The 13,455-nt window shown below is 61.6% G+C and overlaps 2 protein-coding genes across 2 annotated transcripts; both read right to left on the reverse strand.

The window, feature by feature from the left end:
• Positions 1-3,420: 3,420 nt before the first annotated feature.
• CHRNG (cholinergic receptor nicotinic gamma subunit) lies at positions 3,421-8,274 on the reverse strand. The gene is made up of 12 exons (XM_075031546.1): positions 8,121-8,274; positions 7,581-7,720; positions 7,426-7,470; positions 7,118-7,227; positions 6,885-7,040; positions 6,504-6,601; positions 5,500-5,703; positions 5,109-5,223; positions 4,737-4,851; positions 4,181-4,385; positions 3,945-4,078; positions 3,421-3,863 (listed from the first exon to the last, which is right to left on the reverse strand). Exons 1-12 carry the CDS (start codon positions 8,161-8,163, stop codon positions 3,696-3,698), a joined length of 1,533 nt encoding a protein of 510 aa, XP_074887647.1. The 5' UTR covers positions 8,164-8,274; the 3' UTR covers positions 3,421-3,695.
• A 929-nt stretch (positions 8,275-9,203) lies between these two features.
• CHRND (cholinergic receptor nicotinic delta subunit) lies at positions 9,204-13,383 on the reverse strand. Its single transcript, XM_075033213.1, has 12 exons — positions 13,228-13,383; positions 12,414-12,559; positions 12,175-12,219; positions 11,965-12,074; positions 11,693-11,848; positions 11,336-11,451; positions 10,886-11,086; positions 10,433-10,544; positions 10,196-10,310; positions 9,772-9,973; positions 9,553-9,665; positions 9,204-9,465 (listed from the first exon to the last, which is right to left on the reverse strand). Exons 1-12 carry the CDS (start codon positions 13,277-13,279, stop codon positions 9,283-9,285), a joined length of 1,551 nt encoding a protein of 516 aa, XP_074889314.1. The 5' UTR covers positions 13,280-13,383; the 3' UTR covers positions 9,204-9,282.
• Between the last annotated feature and the right edge of the window lie 72 nt (positions 13,384-13,455).

The following is a 13,455-nucleotide window of genomic DNA, read 5'->3' on the forward strand; positions in this document are numbered from 1 at the left end:
TCTGAAGGGTTTGTTTTCCCTTGAATATTGAGGGTGTCAGTCCTAGGCTGTATCTAGAAACATTCAGCGCACTGACAGCGATGACTAACTGCTCCCTGTGGTCAGGCAGTTTGTGCCTGCTGGCACCTGGCTGGGCAGGGAGCAGGGCAGTTCCCCGTGCTGAGGTGGCATCTCTCTCTGTGTTTCTTGAGACCCCACGGTCCTATTCCAGCTCTTGCCACTTGTTTGTCACAAGCTCACAACCAAATGCTCTTTTCCAGGCGCAGTTTGTTTTCCCCGCTGCGATCAGGTACTACTACGGCTGCTACTTAAAATTCCTTTTAAATACAACTCTCCCCTGCTGCTCTCCAGTATTTGTTAGGGGGGATTTAGTTGTAATTACATTTTGGCAATCTAAGCAAAAATAGCCTTGCAAGGCAAGGCTGAAATACTAGCTGCAGGCTCCTTTTATTCACAGCGCATTTAGCTTCTTGCAGATGACATCACTTAGGGCTTTAGTCCTGTTGTTGTGCCCAGCTGCGCGTCACGTCCACCTCTGCTATTTCATGTACTCGCCCACTTCTCGCTTCTGATGCCCCGTGTCTAAGCTGGTGCTGATGAGTGCAGGCTTGCTATTAAATCTGAAAATGCTGCAGTCCTGCTGTGTTCGCCCTTAAATATGCTTTCTGAGTGGGCTGTGGAAGTCCTTCCCTGGGAGGCTGTTCGTCTCCTCCCGCTGCCACTGTGATTGAGATTTGGAGGAAATCAGCACTGGTTCCTCTTCCTCAGCCTTGAAGGGAGTGAGCTGGCTGGGGCATGGAGTTTGTCCTCTTTAAGGCTACAACTTTTCCTGAGGTCACAAGAAAAGCAGTGTTTGATCAGTGCCAAGCACCAGGTTTGGTGCCTCCTATGGCTTGGAGAGGGATGGAGCCAGACTTTTTTTTGAGCAGGGCTTTTGGGTTGTAGTCTACTGTATCCTGCTAATAAAAGTGGTGAAAAGATAGCCATGCGGTTGTTTGGGAGGGGAGGAACCTCTGTCATGCTCTAGAAAAAGGTTTCAGATCCTCTTCATTCAGGAAGCAAGCCTGGAGCCTTGGGAGTTCCAAATCTGCAGTGAGTCATGACTTTCCCTGCTTTGCTCATCCTGAAGGCTTTGTCCACCCTTAAATTTCCTCAGATCCATGCATAGTGGCCTTTGGGGAAACAGGCAGGGCTTTGAACCCCTTTGAGTCCTGGAGTCCAGCCCCAGGGCCCTTCTTTCCTAAGGGGATGCTGGGCCATGGTGGGTTCATGGGAACTGGGTGTCTACCTGTGGCTAGTCAAGTGGGAGCTGATGGCTGGGCTGGGCTGGGCTTGGCTGGGGGGCTTAGCGGGGGGTACACTGGGTGTCTCTGAGCTGGAGCTAAGGAGGAAATCTGCTTCTCGGCCCACAGAGAGAAGGAGTCCCCAGTTTTGGAGTGGAGCAGTTGGGGGATGCTTGGAGGCTGACGTTGCCCTGTCTTAGTGCTTCTTGATGGGGCATGGGCCCGTGGGGCTGATGCTGGGCTGGGGGAGCTTTTCTTCTCTCATGCACTCCCCCCAGCACCCTGCTAGCTCTGGATCTGGTGACCTGCTAGGTGTTCCCCCACTGGATCCTGCAAGGCGCATCTGCTGCCCGAGACCTGTGGCATCCTGGCTACTGCTTTTGGTTTTGTCCTTGTCTCTGGTGTGGTGATAAACCCCAGGGACCTCCGGAGGACAGGTAAAACCACTGCTTGGGGATGGTGGAGAATGTGGTCTCAGTCATGTGCTCCGGGCAGGCTGGAAGAGCTCGTCCCTTTCTGTGCTCTATGGACATGCCAGGGACTGAGCTCACCTGGAAGAAGCAGCAGCTCTGCGGAGCAGGGAGAAGTGGGTGACAGTACCTGGCCCTGTTCAGAGCCCCCTTGCCCTGGGGACTGGCAGCAGGGCAACGGGGACCCAGGAATCAGTGGGAAACGGCCAGGCAAAGACAGAGCAGAGCTTATTAATTCTGCACCTTCCTGGGGAGGGAGAGCCCAGGGGCTGGGGACATGCCTGGTGCTATGGTTTGGGCAGCTTACGGCAGCTCCTGGCTCTTGTAGGGCTGGGGACGCTTGGCCAGGGCAGCCTGTCCCTTCAGCCACTGTGGGGCTGGAGAGAGGACACAGCCGTGTGGTGGCTGTGGGGGGACAGGAGTGCTGTGCAGTGCTGTCACTCACCAGCAAGAAGGCTGTGGCTGGGAGGAGTATGGTGCCCCAGGACCTGGTCACCTCACCCAGAACATGGCCACAGGGCTGCCTCCATGGGAGGGGACCCAGGCAGGGCTCTGGGTGCTTGGTGAGCTCCTCTGGGCACCCTTGCCTCTGTTGGTGGACACCATCCCTGCTTGCTTCAAGGTGCCAGCCTGCAACGCCAGATCCACCTGGTTGCAGTGCCGTGGGCATCACGCACCTCCCGGGGATGAGGCAGGAAAAGTCACTTTGCAGAGAGCACAGGCAGGCTGGCACAGCCAGAGGGTGGCTCTGGGCCATGGCCAGGCTGCAGGTGTCCAAGAGGTGATGTCTCAGCTGCTGGGTGTTTGCCTCCCTCCTCTATCTGTGCCAGCAGTGCCAGGAGCCAGTTGCAGGCAGTAACCAGCCGGTTTTCTCCCAGCAGCAGCAGTGGGGTGCTGGGACAGTGAGGCTGATGGAGACACAGCACGTCCTGGAGCCGGGCACAGGTGGTGTGAGCTGGACCACAGAGGAGCAGACGCTGCCACTGTTCCTAGGCTGACCTCCTGCATCTCCCCCGCCAGCAGGGACAAAGCCGTGGGGGCCCCAGAGGTCAGTGAGGGGCATGAGGGGGATGTGGCATCGCTGGGGTGAGGGGAAGGGGCCATGCTTGACAGAGATGATCCCGTGGGCCAAGGAGGGCTGGCAGGGGAGGGAGTCATGTAATGATGCTCAGTAGCAAGGTGGGTGCCAAGGGGCACCCATCCCTGAGGGGGTTTGGGTGCCTGGTGGCCCAGGGTCTTCCCACCCCCAGCTGCTTGCTAGGGAGCAGGGACAGCAATTCAGCTGCTCCCAAGGGCCATGGCTGGGGCATAAATGGAGGGAGGAATTACCTGCCCCTAATCCCATCTGTGGCTCCCTTGCTGACCTGGGATGGGAGGCTGTGTTTGTGATTCCTGCCCTGTTACCACCATTGCCATGGCAGGGGATGCTAGAGGCCCCATTTGCCCTGGGCTTGAAGCTGTGAATTTGCAGTGGAATAACATGGCTCCGGCTGCCAGCACTCATGCGTGGCCCATCAGATGCCTGACTCTGCTCCAGTTCACCCTTGTCTCGCCTCTCAGCACCCTTGTAGGGTGCTGGGACAGGAGTCTGTGGCTTAGAGGTCTGTGGCCAGCCTGCACAGGTGGCACATCCAGCGTGTCCAAGAGGGGTAACCCCATCAGTGGGCACACAGCAATGATGCCATGGAGGCTCCTGAGACTGCCACAGGCTTTACTTCCACATTCAGCGCAGCATGGCCACCCCATGTTCCCCCCTTTCCCATCACCACCACTGCTGGGGGCTGGCAGAGCCCCATCACCCCCAGTCCTCCTCCAGCACTGTGCTTGGCACCAGGATCTGCTGTGCCCACAGGGATCTCTTCCTGGTGGGCTGGTTTGGGGGCACCCAGCCCCTGGCTCTGGCGGTCCCAGCAGCAAGAGGGCTGGCGGGCACCTGTGGGCATCACTGTGGCAGGTACTGCTTGGGGTCCCCGGGGAAGGGCAGGGCAGGCGCCTGATTGAAGTGAGCCATGAGGAAGATGCCGATAGTGCCGCACACAAAGAGGGAGGCCATGATGAAGAAGCAGACACGGTCGATCACCCGTCCCACCAGGATCCACTCTTCACTCTCCTGCCAGTGGCATGAGGAGGAGGGTGAGGGCTGTGCCCACTGCCCCCCATGCGGGTCCCTCTTCCCCCGGCCCCGACTCACACTACTGAAGTCGTTCTGCTCCCGCGTGGCATTGGCAATGTGGTTGCAGGCGTCCACGCAGGCGCGGATCTCGGGCCCTGCCTCCTCCAGGCTCTGGCAGAAGTCCTGGGCACTGCCGCTCTCCAGGCCACGTCCTACAAGCAGTGGAGCCAGCACAGCGGGCACCAGTGAGAGCCCGGCCACCTGGCACATCGCCCAGCCTCGTGGGGAGGTGCCAATCCCCCGGGGGCACTCACCAATCTTCTCCAGCACAGTTTTCATCAGACCGTCCCTCTCCTTCTGCTTCTCGAAGAGCAGCTCAGTCCGGGCTTTCCAGAGCATGTACTCATCAGCTTTCACCATGAGACCCAAGGAGCTGCGTCTCCGGATGGCTCGTGGAGGCCCTGGTGTCTCCTCTGGCATGTGCATGCCCAGGTAACGAGGCAGGAGGTGCAGGCACACCTGGGCACAATGCCACCCGTGGAGACCTGACCCCACCACCACCACCCAGGGCTCCTAATGGGTGCAATTGGGTCCCCTCACATTGCCTGGAGCATCCCCATGGAGTACCCCTGTGCCACTGGGATGCTGGGTGTGTTGGCACCTGCTGCTCCCCAGTGTTCGGAGTGTCTTGGAGGGATTTGGTGGCACAGTGTGGTCCCTTGAGGACATCTGGGTGGTCCCTCTTTGTGCCAGGACTTGCACTCAGATGAAGGCATGCCCACCACCCCACTCCGTGAGGGGCATGGCCTCAGGCCCCAAATACCCACACCATTCCCCATGTATAAGGGGTAGGGGGATGACGGTGGGTACCTGGCGCACTCTCTGGGACATGGAGTGAGTGTTGGGCGTTCTCAGTGAGATGTTGAGGACAATGACAGCGTTCACCACGATCACCACCGTCACCACCATGAGGAAGGTCAGGTACCTGGGGAGGGAGTATGGGGCCTCACATGGGTCTGCTGGGTCACAAGCGATGGGCCCACAAGGTCCTTCTCAGTGCCCTCCTGGGCTAGAAACTGGGGACCGGCAGTGGGACACGGGCATGTGGTAGCCCTGTGCCAGCCTCACCTGGGCTGGGGGTTATTTCTGTGCCAGGGTCCTGTCCCTGGGCACTGGCTGCTGCACAGCACCCAGAGACCCCGCTGGCACAGTGTGACACCACTGTCCCTGCGCATCACTTACTTCCCGATGAGAGGCACAGCCTGGGAAGTCTCGGGCACCTTCTGGGCAATGAGGAAGAGGAAGACGGTCTGGGCCAGGAGGACATTGATGGAGACAGTGCATTTCTGCCCACCCGCTGCCAAGGAGGGGGGAAGGCAGAGGTTGGCTCGGGGCACTGGTGTGGGCATTGCCCTCCTTTGGCAAAAAGCCCCCACCCCAAAGCTGAACTGGCCAAGTTCTGCCATGAAGCTTTAACCGTGGGGTACCTGGAAATATACAACCCCCCCCACAAATATCACAGGAGTGGGTGAGAGGTGGCACTAATGGTCCCCAAGCACAGAGGGGACAGAGCCCTCCCTCGCCTGTCACTGCCCCCCTTGCACATCCCCGTGCCCCTGGCACCAGTGCATACCTTTGGCGGGCAGAAAGTAGACCAGCACAGCCATGGCAGAGATGAGGACGCAGGGCACGATGATGTTGATGATGTAGAAGAGTGGCTTGCGCTGGATGATGAGGTAAAAGATGACCTGCTGGTACTGGGTGTCATCTGGGGTGAAGTGCTCTGAATTGATGATCTTCCGAGCAGGGCGGTGCTTGATGGCCCATTCGCCGTTCTCTGCCGTGCAGTGGTGCCATGTGAGTCCCACCGCCCTGCGGGGGGCACTGGGGCTGCCAGCCCCCCGGCCCAGGGGGGAAGGAAGGGGAGGGCTGGTGATTGGCGTGGGCCCCATGGAGCACCCAGGCTGGGCATGGTGTGGGGAAAGGTGCTAGAGCTGCTGGGGAGGAGGGTGAGCACCACACAGCATACCTGGGTGCCTGAGCAAAATACCCCAAAAAGCTTTTGGAGGGGGCAGCCAGGCACATATGGGGCACCTGGAGCCCCTTGGGGCCTCCCAGGACATTACAGGTGGGGATGGGGTCCCCCCATCTCCCTGCCCCCAGGGTGCTGCGGGGGGAAGCCAAGCATGACGCTGGGTGACGGCACACTGTTTTCCCCCGCCGTCTGCAGGAGCGATAGATTTTTCCCAATCAAGATCGTGGCTCAGGCTGGTAATGAAAAAATAAATCTCGCTGCCCAAAAAGCATTTTGTTCCTTCAATATGCAATTAAAATGTGATGGAAAACGTCATCGTTTGGCCGTGACAGCTACGTTCCCAGCATCAATCAAGCTCCCAGGAGCGGTGCTCTCCAGGAGCGGCTGCCAGGCGGTGAGAGCCCGGAGCCGGGGAGGGTTAGAAAAACAAATCTCTCCCACACTCCTGCTTCCACTAATAACTTAAGTGCCCATGTAATGGTGGGAGCTGCTAATAGCCCCCCCACAGCCCTGCTTTTGGCAGCCACCAGTGTAGCACCAGGCCTGTTGCATGCCCCCCATGGCGGGATGCTCTTGTGCCACGGGGGTGGCCACGGTGTTACCTGTGAAAGCCTCGGGGTCAATGGAGATCCACTCCACGGTCTGGCCTTCCTCCACCGTCAGCAGCAGGTTGATTTCATTGGCGCTGTACGTCTGGGACCTGGGGAGGGATGAGGGGGTGGCACAGGCTGGCATGCAGCAGGCTGGATGGCCAAAGGGTGCCAGTGTGGCACCAGGTCATGCTGGCCACCGCCAGCTCTGCTTTGGGGTGCTTGGCTTGGCCAAGGTGACTCCTGCCACCGATAGGGTGCCAGGGGACAAGTAGGTGGCACTTGTCTGCCCAGGGGCTCATTGCCCCAGGGTGAAGGTGGACATCCCATACTGATCCCTTGTGTCCCAGGATGACCTGCCACGATGCCCACGCGTGCCCAGCCGGTGCTCACTGAAAGACCATGGTGCAGTTCTGCCAGTCGAAGGGGAAATAGGTGACGTGGATGGCGCAGGCGCTGCGGTAGATGGCGGGGGGCAGCCAGTAGATGCTGCCGTCAGGGGACACCAGCACGTTGGTGTAGAGGGTGATTTCAAATGTCCCGTCGATGCTGGGGGGGAAAGGGTGGGCTCAGCCTCAAACCGTGCCCAGGGAGCAGCTGCCAACCCTACTTGCCCCGTCACCTACTTGTTCTCCAGGACGATGTCAGGCAGCCAGACCATGGTGGAGGGCACCCGCAGCAGCTGGATGTCGTCGTACTTCTCGGGGTCCCACCGCAGGCGATAATCGGACCATTGCTAGGGGAAGGCGAACAAAGAGGGGGGATCACAGTGCTCCCCAAGGCAGAGGAGCTTGTGAGCTGCCTGTCCCGCGTTGCCCTCAAAATGGGCTCACTTGGGGGCACCCACAAAAGGGGGTGCCAGCCCTCCATGGGGTGCCACCCTGAGATGCAAACGTGGCCCGGGGAGGTCCTGCCTGGAGGTGAGGCATCTTACCATCTCAATCCAGACATTGGTAGTGAGGGTCTCCTCCCGCTCATTCTGGCAAGGAAGGAAGGAGACGGCTTTAGCGACCTGCCCTCCTCTGCCTGCTGCCCCACGTGTGGGGACAAATCCCACCCTGCCATTGGGGACCAGGGGATGTCTCTCACCAGGGAGATGAGGTTGGTGAGGGTGAGCTTGAGGGTGACATCAATGACCTGGTCCCCGCGCAGGGCTGGGCGCAGGTTCCGGTTGTAGTTGGTCATGAGGTCCTGGAGCAGCTTCTCCTCCTGGTTCCTGCAGCCCACACCTGGGGAAGGCACATGCCATGGGGGCACTCCCGAGTGGGGACAGCAGGGCCACCGAAGCCCCTGGGACCTGCTGGGGGGCAGGGGGTGTGCATGGGGAGGGGATATCCATGCGTGTGTTCCTGTGGGTGTGCACACGCGGCTGTGGTGCCTGACGGTGTGTATCAGTGTCCCAACGTGCAAGTGTGGGGGCTGTGCGTCCCTCCCCCGTCCCCCACCCCCCCGTCCCCCCAGGGACATCTGCAGGGCAGGACGGGGGAACAGCGGGCTGCAGCATGGGGACACCCCGCGGGATGGTGCACGGCGCTGTACACCCATGAGCGACAAACCCCCAAAGGCAAAGGTGGGGGGTGACTGGGTGCCCCCCCCCCCCGGCCTCCCCCCGGGGTGCACACCCCTTACCTGCCAGGGTGCAGAGGATGAGGAGAAGGCCGTAGCAGCACATGGCGGTGGTGCAGGGGCCAGGGCTCCACTCGGCCGCCCGCACGGCAGCGTTCTGGGCCTGGCGCCCGGTGGGACAGGACAGGACAGCTGTCCCCTGCCACCGTCAGCTGTTCCCAACAGCCACAGGGGCCGGGGAGGGACGGGTGACCACCCACCCCCCCCCCCCCCCCCCCCCCCGCTACCAGCAGGGCGATGCCAGTGCGCTGGGAAGCTCCTCTGGCATTTTGTGCCAGGGGGGTTTGGAACTGGGTCTGGGGGCAAAATGAGCTCTGTGCCTCAGTTTCCCCATGTCCCCGCCCAGCAGCAGAAATCCAGGCACCCAGGGGTTGTGGAAAAGCAATACCCCCCTGCAAGCACCCCCAGCAGTGCCCTGTCCCCCCCCCCCCCATGGTGGTGGCTGCCCCCAGGGTGCAGGGTGGGGAAGGGGAAGGCAAGTCCCATCACGTCAGCCTGGGGAGTGATGCCTGCCTTGGGGTCCAAATCCTGCCAGGCCCTGCGTAGGGGGGTCCGGAGGGGGAGGGGGGTGAGATTCCTGGCTCGGTGGAGAGGATGTGACAGCTGTCCCGGGCCACTGCCGGTGGGGGACGTCAGCTGTGCCCCCTGAAACCGGAGCCCCTGTGTCTCACTGCTGAGCCGGGGAAGAAGACACCGCTCTTGGCCCCCAGCTGGGTGCTGCGGGATGGGGTGTGCCAGCAGGGACACTCGTGGGTCTGCCTGGGGGGGTGATGTGGGCACTGATGGCCTCTCTGCCCACTGCAGTGGGTCCGCAGGGGATGGTGCTATGCTGGGGGGGTCCAACCCCTTCCCCAACCCATCCTGTCCCAAGTGCCCAGCCTAACGGGGGTAGCAGGGCTGGTACCACCACACCCCCTCTGGGAAACAACACCCCTCCCAGCCACAGCTGAGGACCACCATGCTCAGGACACCCAACAGCACCCATTCCCTAGGTGGGCATCACCCTCCCTGGCACACACACAGCACTCGCGTTGGGCACCGTGCCCAGGGGGACGCACCGAGAGCAGCCACCAGCTCAGCACCCCGTGGCGAGAAGTACCCAGCTTTATTTTCCCAAGCCAAGGCAGGTGAGCAGCGGGCTGGCACATGGGGCCCCCTCACCCCCCTAGATGAAGCGCTTGTTCTCTTCCCGATAGTCGTAGGGGTCTCCAGCGAAGGGCAGCGGTGGTGGGTGGTTGTAGATGCCCATGAGGAAGATCCAGAGCGTGCCCACCACCAGCATGGGAGTGATGAGGAAGAGGCAGAGGCGGTCCAGGGTTCGGGCCACGCGGTTCCAGTTGTCCTTCTCCTGGGGAGGGAGCCAGCAGCCGGGCAGTGGGGGGCACAGTGGGCACAGGGAGCCCCCTCTTCCCCCCGTCATGACCATGGCCCCCACCTCATTGTAGCTGTTTTTCTCCCGCATGTGCTTGACGATGAAGTTAGCACCATCAACGACGGGTTTTACGTGCTCGTAGAGCTGGTCCTCGCCCGTGTCCAGCGGCACCAAACCTGGGGGCGAGGGGGGGCAGTGAGACAGGCTCTGAAGGGCTGCCACCCCCAGAGACCCCCACTCTGCCACCCTTCCCCATGTCCCCGCAGAAGGGCCGTGGCTCACGGGCAGGGGTGACACGGCTGGCCAGCCCGTGCCGCTCTGACTGCTTCTCGAACATGAGCTCGCTGCGGGACTTGACGCTGAAGTACTCCTCCGCCTTGGCGATGTAGCCAGCCGAGCTGCAGCGCCGGATGCACGGGGTGCCCACCGGGCTCTCGGCCGGCTGCGACATGCCCAGCAGGCGGGGCAGGCTCTCCAGGAAGACCTGGGGCATGGGAGAGGGTGTCAGGTCCTTCAGCCACCTCCCCGGTGCAATGCCACCCCGTCCCCACCTTCTGCCCCCAACCTAGGTGTGCAACCCCTTGGAGTGGCACAGATGGGGCATCCCGATGCCATGCTGGGTCCGTGCCGTCCCATGCTCTCCATGGGGCACGGTGCCATGCTTGTACCCATCAGTTCACCCACCCCAGCCCAACACCCCATTCACCTCTTTGACCCAGTCGGACATGATGTGGGTGCTGGGGGTGCGGAAATGGAAGTTGAGGACCACGACGCAGATCACCACCACGGCTGTCACCAGAAGCATGATAAAAAGCAGATACCTGTGGGGGGCATGGACCTGGAGCTGGCATTGCCACAGGGGCTGGGCATAAGCAGAGCTGCCCTCTGGCACTGTGGGGACCCTGCGATGTCCCCACTGCACCCGGTGCTGCCCAGGACTCACTTGCCGATGAGGGGGATGGCGTGGGATGTGGCAGGCAGGCGCTGGGAGATGAGCAGAAGGAAGACGGACTGGGCAAGGAGCACTGAGATCACCAGGGTCATCTTCTCACCACCTGGAAAGCAGGTGAGCTCAGGGCAAACCCGTCTCCAGGTCCCCCTCCCAGTGCCGGGATTGCCCTCCTAGTGTCCCACCATACAGTGACCTGTATAGGGTTTTCTATTTATGGGGGTACCCCAGGTCCCACATAGGCTATCTTGTGCCCAAGTGTGCCCCCCTGCCAGGGTGCCTGGCTGGCACGATGGTGTCCTTCATGGAGGTGTCCCAGTATCAGGATGTCCCCGTGCTGGGCATTGGGGTGTCCCCATGTCCCAGGACTTGGTGCAGGTGTGGGACATGGAGGTGCCCCATGGGGTGACCCCCATGCCTGGTGTGGGTGCCACGGGGCTCACTCACTGTCAGCGGGCAGGTAGAAGACAAGGATGGCCATGAAGGCAATGAGGATGCAGGGTGTGACAATATTGATGACATAGAAGAGCGGTTTGCGCTTGATGATGAGGTAGAAGGTGATGTCCTGGTGCTCGCTGCTCTCAGGGGGCTTGTCAGGGTGGATGTTCTTGCGGGCCGGGCGGTGGATGATTTCCCATTCTCCATTTTCTGCCGGGGCACATGGGACAGGACATGGAATGGGGGACCCCCGCCATGCCCATCCTCACCAACCCCACCAGCACTGGTCTCCCTGTCCTGGGTCTGGGTAGCTCCAAGCCTGGTGGGTCAGGTGCCAGGGTGCCAAAGCCCCGGGTACTTGGGTGTCTCCATGGCAGGGTGCCCCAATGCCAGGGTGCCCCTGAGCCCCATACAGGGTGTCCCACTGCCACAGGACACGGCAGAGAGCACAAGTGTTACCTGTGAAGCCTTCAGGGTCGATGATGATCCATTCCACCGGGTAATCCTTGCCCGTCTCTGGGTCATTGTCTGTCTTCAAGTGCATGCTGATTTCCAGGGCACTGTATGCCAGCGAGCTGGCCGGCAACCGGGGGGGGACAGGCAGTGAGGGGCTGCACCTGCTGCTTGGTACCCACCGCCCACCCACCCTGACCTCCAGTATGACGGACTCAGGCCACTGAGTCACCTGCAACCCCCCACCTTGCTGTGCCCCAACAGCAAGGGAAGGTGCTGGCAGCAGTGGGCACCACAGTAGGCCGGGATGCCCACCCTGCTGCCCGCTCCTGCCCTGTCCTGCTCCAGCCAGCCCCCCAGCACCTGAATTTGAGGGTGCAGTTCTGCCAGTCGAAGGGGAAGAAGTCGACATTGATGGGACAGGCACTGCGGAAGATGGCAGGCGGCAGCCAGTAGACATAGCCCGTGTTGTAGATGAGGACGTTGCAGTAGTAGGCGATCTCAAATAGCCCATCGTTGCTGTGCCAGGAGAGAGCCGAGGTGATGGTGGGGCTGGTGATGGGCAAGGGGAGCCCTGGGCACTCATCGGGCACAGCTCGGAGTGGTAAGGGAGGGGAAACTGAGGCACAGCTCACTTGTTCTCCAGGACTATCTCAGGCAGCCACACCATGTATGATGGCAAGCGGAGCACCTCGATGTCCCCAAACTCAGATTTGTTCCACTGCAAGCGGTAATCGGTCCACCCCTGGCAGGGAGGATCCCCAGGTCAGCCCCTCACCATGCTGGGTCTCCCTGTTGCCCGTGTCTTGGGCACAACTGATGCCATGATGCCTGTCCCTACTCACATGCTCGAGCCATAGGTTGGTGGTGAGCGTCTCGTCCACCTCTTTCTGCAACAACAGTGTGGGGCAGTGAGATGCCAGGGCCATGCCCAGCAGCCGCTCCCCCCGTAGTCCAGGACCCCCAACCCTCACTACCCAGGGTCCAGGGCAGCAGCCTCAGGGCTCCCCCCACCCAGCCAGCCCTGGGGTTGAGGCCTGGCTGGGGGGGTACCCCACAGTGGGCACTGCCCACTGGGTCTCACCAGCGAGATGAGGTTGGAGAGGGTGAGGGCCAGGTAGACATCCACAACCTGGTCGGTGGAGATGACGGGGCGCACCTCCTTGTCGTAGCCCTTCTCCTCGAAGAGGTGGTGGATGAGCCGCTCCTCCTGGTTCACGCAGAGCCCGCCTGGGAGTGTGGGGTCAGGCAAACCGGGGGGGGCCGGGGCAGTTGCTGGGCCCAGTGCCACCCCACAGGGATGCTCGGTGAGGGCAGGGTGGTGTAAGGATGGAGGGGACAGGAGCAGGCCAGGACACTGCATGTCTGTGCTGCACAGGGGCAAGGGCAGGGGACGTGCAGGAATGACGGACATGTGGGGGCACGTGGGCACGCGTGGGCATGGACGCAGAGGGACACACAGATACAGACCCAGCATACACAGGGACACACAGACACGAGACACTTGGGTACAGACACGGTGGCACTGTGCACATAGGTGGCTGCACACACAGAGGCACACATGGACACGGACCCAGTATATGCAGGGACATGTGGTCATAGATGCAGTGGCACTGTACACACAGACAGGCACACACAGACACAGTGACGCTGTGCACAGACGGACACACACACACGGCCCCAGCAGGGACACGGCTCTGGGTAGCACAGCCAAGACAGAAGCGCAAGGGATGCTCAGTGTCGGGACTCTGCCAGGCAGTACCCAAAATGCAGCCCTGGGGACACTTGTGCGCAGCTTGGACCCTGCCACCATCACCCCCCACTGACCCCATCGAGAGAACCCAGAACCCCCCAGCAATGGGGCAACCTCGTGCCCAAGAGCCCAAGACCCCGCTCACCCGACAGCACCAGCGCCCCGACCAGGGCCAGCCGCCCCGGCAGGTCCCCCATGCGGTGCCCACGGTGCCCTCGCGCAGTGCCAGGCCCTGGCCGCCTCCCCGCCCGGCCTGGCCGAGCGGATGTACGGCTGCCGGCCGGAGCGGGAGACGGATGGTGCCAGGTGCCGAGGGGGAAGGGTGCCGGCACCGGATACCCGCTCCCAGCCCTCTCTTCCGGCACCCCTGCGC

This window comes from Buteo buteo, chromosome 7, assembly GCF_964188355.1.
Source record: "Buteo buteo chromosome 7, bButBut1.hap1.1, whole genome shotgun sequence".
NCBI lineage: Eukaryota > Metazoa > Chordata > Aves > Accipitriformes > Accipitridae > Buteo > Buteo buteo.

Coding starts and splice junctions, on each gene's coding strand:
- CHRND (XM_075033213.1), bottom strand. CDS start 13,279: ATGGGGGACCTGCCGGGGCGGCTGGCCCTGGTCGGGGCGCTGGTGCTG. Junction 12,560..13,227: donor CGGGGCGCTGGTGCTGTCGG/GTGAGCGGGGTC, acceptor CCACACTCCCAG/GCGGGCTCTGCGTGAACCAG. Junction 11,849..11,964: donor GAGATAGTCCTGGAGAACAA/GTGAGCTGTGCC, acceptor CTCCTGGCACAG/CAACGATGGGCTATTTGAGA.
- CHRNG (XM_075031546.1), bottom strand. CDS start 8,163: ATGTGCTGCTACGGCCTTCTCCTCATCCTCTGCACCCTGGCAG. Junction 7,471..7,580: donor TCACCAACCTCATCTCCCTG/GTGAGAGACATC, acceptor CTTCCTTGCCAG/AATGAGCGGGAGGAGACCCT. Junction 7,228..7,425: donor CCAATGTCTGGATTGAGATG/GTAAGATGCCTC, acceptor GCCTTCCCCTAG/CAATGGTCCGATTATCGCCT.